This window comes from Polistes fuscatus, unplaced genomic scaffold, assembly GCF_010416935.1.
Source record: "Polistes fuscatus isolate 324 unplaced genomic scaffold, CU_Pfus_HIC Scaffold17, whole genome shotgun sequence".
Taxonomy (NCBI): domain Eukaryota; kingdom Metazoa; phylum Arthropoda; class Insecta; order Hymenoptera; family Vespidae; genus Polistes; species Polistes fuscatus.
This window is the reverse complement of record NW_025113075.1, coordinates 3,747,399-3,759,632: the sequence shown is the minus strand read 5'-3', so window position 1 is coordinate 3,759,632 and position 12,234 is coordinate 3,747,399. Positions and strand designations below refer to the sequence as shown.

The following is a 12,234-nucleotide window of genomic DNA, read 5'->3' as shown; positions in this document are numbered from 1 at the left end:
GGTTAATATTTTATTCTTTCCTTGTTTCATTTTTTTCTTGGTTCATTTACATCAACATCAACATCACAAATACTCGCGTTTATTGCATTTTTCATTTTTTCTTTTTTTCTTTTTTCAATTTATACGCAAATTAAAATCGAAATTTATTAATTGTCGTAAATTTTGAATATTTTTATCTTTATTTCTATAATATTAGTTTAAATCGCAAATATTCGAACCACGGACGTAGCAACAGCAGCACCAGCACCGGCAACAATGACACGACGAATCTTATGGAGAATAATCTTATGGTGTCGAGGAATATACGTCGAGAAAATAATCAATCGGCAATTTCTAAAACGAAATGTAGGATGTCGAGATTTTGCCACGAGTGTGGATCAAGATTTCCCGAGACTGCCAAGTATTGTTGCCAATGCGGTATCAAGAGGCTCGCACTTTGATTTATTTTCTTATCCTTTTTTTCTTTTCTTTTTTCTTTTTATTTTTTATTTCATCTTTTCTACGACACTAACTTCGTTGCTTTTCTTCTTTTTTCTTCTCTTTTTTTTTTAAACTCGACGAATCGTTCATTACGAAGATTAAGGAAACAAATGTAATATTTTTAATTAATTAATTAATTGTTTATATAATATAAATTTTATTATAATTAATTAATTAATTAATTAACGTGCGTTTCTATCTTGTCAAAACTATACTTGCAATACAAATATTTGACTTATGCGATTTAATCAAGTGTCCTTTATTATTATTATTATTATTATTATTATTATTATTATCATCTCAACAAATTTTCTCTATTTTTTTATTTTAAATTTTAATTATGATCTATATATATACAAGTTTATAGAAAATCGAGAGAAATACTGGGTATTCTTTTTAAAGTTGATTATAAATAAAATAAACAATTTGTGTATGTACAAATTGTGTGTAATACACATCAAAACGTATTATCTATTTATCTATTTATCTATTTATCTATTTATCTATCTATTTCTCTCTCTTATTCTTTTCTATGCCAAGTTTCGATGTATAATCATTATTTGTAAATTGAAATTGTATTTTTTACAAATGCAATAAAATGAATGCTTAATCATCTAGACGATTAATATAAATGAATATTTATCAATCAATTATCAATAATTATGATGATATTCTTAAATATGTGTAATATTTTTACTTTGATTTAAGTGTGGTGGTCTATAGATTTAATATATTGTTTGTTATTAAAATATTGAAATGTCTTATTAATAGTTCAGATGTAACGAATTTGTTTTCTTTCAATGTTACATCGAGAAGTTTTCGAAATATCACACTTTGCAATATTCTGAACAATATTCAATACGTATGATTATTATTATTATATCTGCTTCAATGAAATGATCATTAATGTTAATTCTCATTAATAAAATATTCATATATTCGATCAATCTATTCATCTTCATATCATCTTTACCATAAATATTATTTTTAAATATATTATCTTGAAGATACTGTCTGTGAAGCATATCTTTTAATTTTTTTGTTATTTTTTCTCTTTTATATGTTGCAAATAACGTTTATCCAATTTATGTATCAATAATTTCTTCCTGTCTAATAAAAATAAATAAATAAATATTTAATATATTATTATTTAATATATTTGAAGTTAACAATAATTAGATTTGAAATCGAATTAATGCGAAGTAACAAACTTGTATACTTGATTTCTAATAAAAAATCCCTTTCTCGTATTTTGTTTGTTAATATTTAACAAATGAAGATAACAGCATAAAAATAATTAAGGTTATCAATTATATATCAGAATAAAAATATTTTGTATTCCTTCAAGATGTTAGCTCGATGTTTAAACAAGTTGATACCACCACTTCCATCGAGGGTAATTAAAAAAAGAAATCAATAAATAAATATATTACGTATAATATTAAAAATGATTATATTTAACGTAATATAATTATATTTAATTAAATATTTTTTCTGTTTATTTATCTCTTGTCAGTGGACGAAATTACCATGGAGAGTGAATGGGACAAAATTTCATGTTAATGTCAGCCCATCTGAAAAAGCAAAGTGTGGTGTTCAAATGAATGGAGGAAATGTGAGTAATAAAATTAATAATAATATATATAAATAAATGAATGAGTTAATTCATTCATTCATTCTATCAATTTGTTTATAAATTAACAGGATTACCCAGTTGTAGATCATTGTTATGACGTAGTGGTACTAGGAGCAGGTGGTGCAGGTCTAAGAGCGGCATTTGGTTTAGGAAGTAAAGGATATCGTGTTGCGGTAGTAACTAAACTCTTTCCAACAAGATCGCACACGGTGGCTGCTCAAGGTGGTGTAAACGCTGCTATAGCAAGCGAACACGAAGATAGTTGGCTTTATCACATGTACGACACAGTCAAAGGATCCGATTGGCTAGGAGATCAGGATGCTATACATTTTCTAACCAGAGAAGCACCTCGTGCAATTTACGAGCTAGAAAATTATGGTTATTTATGTTTTTTTTGGTTCTTTATATAACAAACAGATTGCAGATATTTAAATATTTGATTATATTGAAAAATAGGTATATATCTAAATGATTTCAATAAATTTATTGAAAGAGTATATTATTGTAACATGAGATATATCTCTGCGATCCTTTAAACATATATTACACAATAATTGTTTCTCCTGTATTCATTTAGGATGTCCATTCAGTCGTAATGAGTCTGGAAAAATTTATCAACGCGCATTTGGTGGACAATCGTTGAAATTTGGAAAAGGTGGTCAAGCGCGTCGAACTTGCGCAGTAGCGGACAGAACAGGACACGCTGTACTTCATACTTTATATGGTCAAAGTCTTCGTTACGATGTTCATTATTACATAGAATACTTTGCACTTGATCTTTTAATGCACGGTCGATGCTGCAAAGGAATTCTCGCTTGGGAACTGGAAACAGGAATACTTCATCGTTTTAGAGCTCATCATACTGTATTTGTCATTCATATGACTCATCTACTTTTTCTTCGTACTAATGAATATTAATACGAATTTATACGTTTTACATTATCTAAGGTGATAGCAACGGGAGGTGCTGGTAGATGTTATTTATCTTGTACAGGTGCACATACTTGTACAGGTGATGGCATGGCTATATCCTCGAGAGCAGGATTGCCATTACAGGATATGGAATTTATACAGTTTCATCCTACAGGTGTGTGTATATTTATACACTGTTATTAAAAATCATAATAATTGTATCTTTAATTTTTTTTCTTCGAAATTTCTAATACGAAATATAAACGATGCATTTAATCATTTTTTTTCCTCATTTTCTCTCATTTTTCATCATTTTCTTGGTATCATAGGAATGTATGGAAGTGGAATATTAATAACAGAAGGAAGTAGAGGCGAAGGTGGTAAATTAGTAAATTCCCAAGGTGAATATTTCATGGAAAAATATGCTCCGGTGGCTAAGGATTTAGCATCACGTGATGTTGTTTCCCGAGCTATTACCATTGAAATAATTGAAGGAAGGTGAGTTTCATTCGGAGTTATCATATAGAATGCAGATATTTCTTCTTCATTTGTGTTTTTCCTTTACGCAGAGGTGTAGGTCCTAAGAAAGATCATGTGCATCTCGCATTAAATCATTTACCTGTCGAAACTCTACGTACTAAGTTACCAGGCATCTCACATTTGGCATGGGTATTTTCTGGCGTTGACATTACAAAAGATCCCATACCGATTATACCAACGGTTCATTACAATATGGGTGGAATACCTACAAATTACCGAGCTCAAGTAAGAATTAATTTCAAAACGATATAATGAATTTAAAATCAAATTCAAAAAAGATGTATGAAAAAAATATATCCAAACTATGACTTATCTGAATCAGGTGTTAACGCGTGAAAATGAAGAGGACAGTGTGATAGATGGATTATGGGCTGCTGGTGAGACAGCATGCGCATCTGTTCATGGTGCCAATAGACTTGGAGCTAACAGTTTATTAGAAATCATTGTTTTTGGTAAAGCAATAGCCGAACAAATTGATTGCGTTACTAGACCCGGTGAACGACACGAAGAAATTCCTCCAGTAAAAATTTCATATAAAATTAAGAAACATATTTTTTGATATATTTTCTTATCTCGATAAAAATTTAATTACATTTAATTGACTTCTCTCAATGAAATGAAGGATTTGGGTGAAGAATCAATTTGCCGATTTGATGCGACACGTTATGCGAAAGGTTGCGTCCCCGTTCACGTGCTTAAACAATCGATGCAACATACTATGCACAAATATTGTTCGGTGTTTAGAACTTGCGATATTTTACAAAGGGCATGCCGGGAAATAACGAAACTCTACACCTGCGATTTACCGGATATATGCGTTAGTTTCAAAAAAATGACCGTCTTCGTCTAACTTTTGTAAAAAGAAAAAAATAGAAATATAAAATCAATTAAGAATAAATATAGGTGCAAGATCAATCCATGATTTGGAACACGGAACTCGTAGAAGCATTGGAATTACAAAATATGATGCTTATTAATATGCACACCGTATATGCAGCTGAAAATCGTAAAGAATCTAGGGGTTCCCACGCAAGAGATGATTTCAAAGTAAAATTGCATATGGCGGCTGCCTTATTTCCCCACCCCATTACCTCTTTTATATTTTTAAGAATATTATTCGAACTTTTATCGATATAAATACATTTATAATTTATTATTAATGATTCTAATTGTTACCAATATATTATTAGGAAAGAATCGACGAATATGACTATGCTAAACCTCTGGAAAATCAAAAAATGCGACCATATTCGGAACATTGGCGTAAGCATACGTTAACTTGGGCTTTCAATGATGGATCGGTAAATTATTTATATCATATATATAATAATTCATTTTTTTTTATTAATCTCAATAAATATGGATAATTATAGTGTTCGATTTTGTTTTCCGATTTACAGATAAGTATTTCTTATCGGCCGGTAATTGATACGACTTTAGATGAAATGGAAGCTAAACACGTACCACCTACTGTTCGATCCTATTAGATAACGAATAACAATCTTTTTATCTCATTGACTGATTTTATATCAGACCAATGCATATTTAATCTATTATATAAAAAATCATTATAGATATATTTAAAGAAATATTATAAGAATGTTTGTGCATTATTTTTTCTTCTATTTATTCAAATCTTTTTAAGTGTCTTTATTTTAGAAATGTAATCTTTTTTATCAATGAAAAAGCAAGTAGATAAGAAAAATCTATTTAAAATGTTAATTAGATGAAAAAAAAATACTGATCATCTTCGAACTTGGATGATAATTAGGTTAGAAAATTCGTAAGAAAAAAAATAATATTGAAGATTAGTTGAATATTAATTAATTGTCTTTTAATTCGTCTATAAATCAGCATTTATATCTATAAAATGTGAAGGATCAAAATTAAAATACAAATAACATCGACGTACAATATTTATACGCTTAAAATAACGAGTAAAATAATTCTAACCGAATGGATATTCAAAGAACGAGGGAAACGCTATAAAAAAAGAAAAAAAAAGAAACCCCCCCCCCCTAATTGGACGAAACGACAAAAGAAAAGAATGAGAACCACTGATAAAAGTGGCGCGCGTGCGCGCACAAGGGTAGCGCGTATTTTGAATTTGGCGCCAGTTAGATATTTGGTAGCATTGATAATCGATCTTTATTGGTGGCTTGAGGATGGGGAGGGGATAGGAGGGTAAGAAAATTAATTTCGATAAGGCGGGAAAATGTGGATTCTTAAAAACACGAATATTAACGTTTACTCGTCCTATGTGGATCTCGTGTAAATATTTCTCGCGAATAAGAATAAAAACAATACGAATTGGGATTTAAAAATATTAGACTAATGAGATATATTTACTAAGATAATAAAGAAGTAAAAATAAGAGAGGTTATGTCACGATAAATGGTAGGGTAATTAATGATAGATAAAATGAAATGAGAATCACTGTTTCGTATCGATGTGTGGAGTAGTACTCGGCATTCGAGCGAATGGAATGGATCGGTTTTTCTTAGTCTCTTATGATTTGCGTGTACCTCGTGAATAAACTACTCCGAAACACAGTTTCTTTTCCTCCTTTCGTTTTAATCGAAAGTAAAACCGCGTGTGTGTGGGCGTTTCAAGAGATAGAAGAGAGGAAATAAGTTAAAATAGGAAAGTATTGACCACATTACGACCACACATTACGATTACGACGTTGTTGAAAACGACCCAACGTTGGTTGATCGAAAGAAAGAAAGATTGAAAAGAAGAACAAAAAATAAAAAAGAATTAAATTACCCTTTCGTAACATACACCTAGAGTCAGTAAAAAAAAAAAAATAAAAACGTTTCATTGATCGAAGACAAAAAAAAGATGAGTACTATATTAAAAGCATGTTCATTTATTTCAAGAAATTCTTTATCCACCACCACCGCAACAACTATGACAACTATGTTGAATTTGGTAAGGAATACAAATTCTTAGTAGTTCACTTAATGTTATGTAATTTGTTTTTTGTTTTTTTTTCTTTTTTTTTTTCTTTTTATTTTCAATAGCATTATTTATCTTATTATATAGTTAACGTATAACTATGAGCACAATATTAAAACGAAATAATTTTTGTCGACGTTTTTGTCGTCGTCGTCATCGTCGTCGTCGTCGGGGCGTATTGATATTACGTAAGGTTTTCCAATTGAGAAAGAGAGAAATAGAAGATACACTAAATCAAAATCATGATCACGGGGTATAGATACTTTTTTTCTTATATTCGACATTATATGCAATTTTGTGCAATTTCCTGCGTCTTCCTGACGCGCCAATCAAAATCTGAATTTTCATTTTCAACATTTTCTCACTGAAGTTTTTTGTTACTAATTTTTGTTTCTAAAAAAAAAACCCATTTTCACCATTTTTACACGACGACCAATCAAAATTCGAATTGTCTTTTAACGTTCTTTTATTTTTTTGAATTTTATTCTTTTCTTTTTTTTTTCTTTTATATACATATGTATATACATATATATACAAGCACACATGTATTATTAGTTTGTTTGAATGGAAAATACATTGTTTGAAATATTAACCAGGGGACAAAAACAAAATAAATAAGACATTGTAATGTCTGTTACGTAAATAATACTAATCATAACTATGATAACAACTATAGTAAATAATTAATATATATGTGAAAATATAATGTAAATTTAATACTTTTTTTTTTTAAATAATAAATAACTAAATATTTGTTTGTATATATATATATATTGATTAAATGAAAGTGTTAACTATTGATACAAAAATTTAATTGTATCAACTTAGTTAGAAATTCACACACACACACACACACACATAGTTAAATATAAGTAGAGTCATATGATCTTAAGTATGTAAATGTGTGTCTGTCTTTTCTTTGACAATTTTAGTATTATCCATATGGCAAATACATCAGCTGACAATAAATTAGCTTACCTGTTGTGTAACGAATCTCATTTACTATAGATAATGGTCTAGTATACAATTATAATTATTACACGTAATGATTAATTACGTGACGATATATTTTGATGATTTCTTTTTGTTTAAATATTTTTTTTAAATAAAATAATAAAATTTAATATTATTTTAAAAAAAATAATAAAATAAATAATAAATATTTTGTTTAATATTTTTGTTACCTTTTTATTTAATTTAGATTAATAAAATATGATTTATACGGAATCTTTAGAAAAATTTAGGAGATAGATTTCGAGTATGCTAAAATAAGAATAAAAATATTCATACGATTATATTATTATGACCGATACGACCTTTCAAATTGTATACGCATTTTTATCTTTCGATAATTTTTCTCGCTATGACTTTTCTTTTTTATTGTCTACAAGTAACGCTTTTTATCTCGTCCACGACTTTCTAATCTGATCTAAAAATACCGCTAGACGAAGTTATTGTAAAAAATGAAGATTACTTTTTTTTCTTCAAATAATACTCTCGACGCAGATTACACACATTCAAAGTGTGTAGTCCGATATTTCTGTCAGTTTGTTATATGCTCTTGGTGATAATAACACGTATGGAAATTGAATAAAACTATTGAAAGATGTATTGTTTGATGTCATCGTACGTAGTTTATGGTGTACGAACATACTTCAGTCGACTAGCAAGACAGTTTTTAAATAAGAAATTACTTACGATCACCTGATCTAAATTCATTGGATTTTTATTTGTTCAGGCACATAAAATCTTTAATTTACGATACACCAGTAAACAATATTGAAGAACTGCGACATCATATTCAAGAATGTAGTCTGCAAATTGAAACAACATCTGATCTACGATGCGATATCGTCAAATCAAAGTTGGCCAGTTCGAAGAGATTTTATGAAAATGATTAAATAATAGGTTTTACATAAAAACGGTTATAATTCAAGAACAAGGTCATATCGAGCATATGAATTTGTTTTTTCTTATTTTAGCGTATTGAATCTATGTTTATATTATCGTAAACAACCTGTATATTTTTATATATTTCTTCTTAAGAATTAATTGTTTACGACGTTTTTGTATTACAGAATAAATTGGGTTTACCCGTTATCGGTGTTCATAAATTTCATCACACGCCTGACGGAAGAGCTGCTAAAGTATCGGATGCAGTATCAAAACAATATCCTCTGGTGGATCATAAGTACGATGCAGTTGTCGTTGGTGCAGGTGGTGCAGGGTTACGTGCAGCTTATGGATTGGTGGCAGAAGGTTTTAAAACTGCAGTCGTTACTAAATTATTTCCGACTAGATCACATACCGTAGCTGCCCAAGGTGGTATTAACGCTGCTTTGGGTAATATGGAAGAAGACAATTGGCAGTGGCATATGTATGATACCGTCAAAGGATCCGATTGGCTTGGAGATCAGGACGCGATACATTATATGACACGGGAAGCTCCTAAAGCGGTAATTGAATTAGAAAATTGTGGTATGCCATTCAGCCGGACTTCTGACGGTAAGTTGCTACTAATTATCGAGTATAAAAACTCATTACACTAAATATTACATTAGAAAAGTTTGATTTCTTCTACGTCGATGAAAGTTACATAATAATCTGTAAAAATAATTAATCGAGCACGCATAAAATGTATGAAAACATTTTGAATACTATCTGTTCGTTTTTCCAGGAAAAATCTACCAGCGTGCTTTCGGAGGTCAATCATTAAAATTTGGTAAAGGAGGTCAAGCGCACAGATGTTGTTGCGTCGCGGATAGAACAGGACATTCTTTGTTGCATACGCTGTATGGACAATCTTTGAGTTACGATTGCAATTATTTCGTCGAATATTTTGCATTGGATTTACTTATGGAAGACGGAGAATGCAGAGGGGTCATTGCGCTTTGTTTAGAGGATGGTACGCTTCATCGATTCCATGCTAAAAATACAGTACTAGCAACAGGGGGTTATGGACGTGCATATTTCTCTTGTACTTCGGCACACACATGTACAGGAGATGGTACAGCAATGGTATCAAGAGCTAACTTACCTAATCAAGATTTGGAATTTGTACAATTCCATCCAACAGGTATCGATTAAAAAATATAATATTATCTTGCATTATCATTTTCATCACTCGCAAACAAATTTATCATTGAATAAAATCCATAATCGTATCTACGTTTATCAGGAATTTATGGCGCGGGTTGTCTAATAACGGAAGGTAGTCGAGGAGAAGGTGGTTATTTAGTAAACAGCGAAGGTGAAAGGTTTATGGAACGTTACGCACCAGTTGCTAAAGATTTAGCTTCAAGAGATGTAGTCTCGAGGTCAATGACCATAGAAATACGCGAGGGAAGGTAAATGAAAGAAACTATAACATGACATTGAAAAGATTTATTTTCAATGGCGATTACATTACGTGAAAATGATTGATTAATTAATATTTTATTTCGTGTAGAGGCGTTGGACCTGATAAAGATCACATTTATTTGCAATTACATCATTTACCGCCTGAACAATTGGCTGCTAGATTGCCTGGTATATCTGAGACCGCTATGATATTCGCTGGAGTAGATGTAACACGAGAACCGATACCTGTCATACCAACTGTGCATTACAATATGGGTATACAAATCATTTCAAATCATAATTTTGAATCAACAATGATTGGATCAAATTTGAAATGATAATATTAATGAAATTTGATACAGGTGGTGTACCGACCAATTACAAAGGTCAAGTGTTAACCAGACACAACAACGAAGATAAAGTTGTACCTGGATTATATGCATGCGGCGAAGCAGCATGTGCCTCGGTTCACGGAGCTAATCGACTTGGTGCAAATTCTTTACTCGATCTCGTTGTATTTGGTCGAGCTTGCGCTAAGACAATTGCAGAAGAAAATAAACCTGGCGAGACCGTAGGACCTTTGAGAGCAGTTAGTATCTTATCCAAACAAAATATCATTTCTCTTTGAAGGTTCAATTAATATCGTTGATTTTTCTCATATGTTTAATTATTCAAATTCTTCATTATAGAACGCCGGAGAAGAAACAGTTGCAAATTTGGATTGGATTAGAAATGCTAACGGTAGCGTACCCACTGCTGAATTAAGACTGAACATGCAAAAAACTATGCAAACACATGCCGCAGTATTCAGGGAAGCTCAAACTTTGCAAGAAGGATGTCAAAAGATGTCGGGTATTTATAAGAAGATGGATGATTTGAAATTATCCGACAGATCTCTCATATGGAATTCTGATTTGGTGGAAACACTGGAATTACAGAATTTAATGATAAATGCTATGCAAACGATAGTAAGCGCAGAAAATAGAAAAGAAAGTCGAGGAGCTCACGCACGTGAAGATTTTCGAGATAGAATCGACGAATACGATTATAGTAAACCATTAGATAATCAAAAACCTAAACCATTAGATCAACATTGGAGAAAACATACTCTAACGACTATTAATCCTAGAACAGGAGAAGTATCTATTACATATAGGCCAGTAATTGATAACACGCTTAACGCACAGGAATGCGCAACAGTCCCACCAGCAATTCGTTCCTATTAGAGATAACTATTATCATTTTTAATTTAACATCTAAATTCACTTTATCATTAGAACCAAAACAAAAAAACAAAAAAATATCACATGTCACATACGATGGAAAGAATTACACCGTTCATTTTATTCTTAGTTAAAAAAGTGTCCCATCTCGTTGTGTGTGTGGTTTAATTGGGATTAAGAAAACAATCTTAAGTAATATCATTTTCATTTTTCCCCTTTTTACTTACACACAATAGAAGGAATTTATTTATTACACTATAAAATGTTATAATAATTAATAGAGTTGCACCAAAGTGAATTCTTGTCAATGCTTACGCGCTTAGCGAGTGAGATTAGTTATCCTTGTAGGATGTTGGTGCTGATATTTCATTGTTTCTAAATGATTAACCGTTTGATCTCCTAAGAAATTATTCTGTGTGTCTTATGTTTATTTAAAGTAATTATAGATAAAAATATGATAAAAAGTGAACGAGCAAAAGTGAAGAAAAAAGATCAAGAGAAATAGTAGGGACCTTTTAAGGAGCTTGTTCTTCGTCATCAATGAAGTGAATATTGTTTATAACAATATTTTCGAATGAATTTAATATCACGTGAATAAGTACCTGTTGTTGTATCGCGCTACTGCAAAATCGTATATATATTTATTACATCAAATATTGTATATCATCCCTTTTGAAAAATTATATTTAATAGCTTTAATATATATAGAATATAAGTTATTAGATTAAAATATTGAATAAATTATATAAAACACAATATTAATTCTTATCAAAATTAAATATAATTAAGTATATAGTATAAATACATAATATGTCTTATTATCACATGAAATATAATAAATATGGCTTAAAATAAAAGAACTAAACTAAAAAAGAAAAAAAAACTAAAACTAAACTATTATTGAAAATTAATAATAATTAAAAGAAATCTAATTTTTGTTTAAAAATCATTTTAAAACTTAAAGAATTTTTGAAAGGGTTTTTTTTATACAAGAAGAGCGTGTACTCCTTAAAAGGTTACGCAGGACAAAAAACTGAGTACACAGATTTTTGGCGGCTGTATACTTAATATTTGCAGGTGTAATAGTTTTATAGAAATGTTTGCGTCGATGAAAACATTTAATATATGCTTTCAACACGAATT

General features: G+C 30.2%; 3 protein-coding genes across 10 annotated transcripts in view; all 3 read left to right on the top strand.

The window, feature by feature from the left end:
* LOC122515069 (fasciclin-1) overlaps window positions 1-12,234 on the top strand; it is a 763,302-nt gene that overhangs the window by 356,825 nt on the left and 394,243 nt on the right. The gene's annotated exons all lie outside the window — the stretch shown is intronic.
* Window positions 2,019-5,164, top strand: LOC122515079 (succinate dehydrogenase [ubiquinone] flavoprotein subunit, mitochondrial-like). Of its 2 annotated transcripts, XM_043632262.1 has the most exons (11): window positions 2,019-2,095; window positions 2,185-2,494; window positions 2,694-2,980; window positions 3,065-3,203; window positions 3,358-3,526; window positions 3,598-3,793; window positions 3,891-4,088; window positions 4,191-4,385; window positions 4,472-4,615; window positions 4,759-4,869; window positions 4,969-5,164. In XM_043632262.1, exons 1-11 carry the CDS (start codon window positions 2,081-2,083, stop codon window positions 5,053-5,055), a joined length of 1,851 nt encoding a protein of 616 aa, XP_043488197.1. In that variant the 5' UTR covers window positions 2,019-2,080; the 3' UTR covers window positions 5,056-5,164. The 2 variants fall into 2 exon arrangements, with proteins under 2 accessions (XP_043488197.1, XP_043488196.1); XM_043632261.1 differs by lacking the exons at window positions 4,191-4,385; window positions 4,472-4,615.
* Window positions 6,009-11,569, top strand: LOC122515072 (succinate dehydrogenase [ubiquinone] flavoprotein subunit, mitochondrial-like). Its single transcript, XM_043632249.1, has 7 exons — window positions 6,009-6,502; window positions 8,608-9,034; window positions 9,207-9,605; window positions 9,708-9,876; window positions 9,978-10,144; window positions 10,231-10,457; window positions 10,558-11,569. Exons 1-7 carry the CDS (start codon window positions 6,413-6,415, stop codon window positions 11,092-11,094), a joined length of 2,016 nt encoding a protein of 671 aa, XP_043488184.1. The 5' UTR covers window positions 6,009-6,412; the 3' UTR covers window positions 11,095-11,569.

Excerpts from the sequence above, each read along its gene's own strand:
- LOC122515079 (XM_043632262.1), top strand. Across the intron at positions 3,527-3,597 it reads ATTGAAATAATTGAAGGAAG|AGGTGTAGGTCCTAAGAAAG; the intron begins GTGAGTTTCATT and ends TCCTTTACGCAG. Across the intron at positions 4,870-4,968 it reads GGGCTTTCAATGATGGATCG|ATAAGTATTTCTTATCGGCC; the intron begins GTAAATTATTTA and ends TCCGATTTACAG.
- LOC122515072 (XM_043632249.1), top strand. The coding sequence starts at position 6,413 with ATGAGTACTATATTAAAAGCATGTTCATTTATTTCAAGAAATTCTTTA. Across the intron at positions 6,503-8,607 it reads TGACAACTATGTTGAATTTG|AATAAATTGGGTTTACCCGT; the intron begins GTAAGGAATACA and ends TTTGTATTACAG. Across the intron at positions 10,145-10,230 it reads AACTGTGCATTACAATATGG|GTGGTGTACCGACCAATTAC; the intron begins GTATACAAATCA and ends AATTTGATACAG.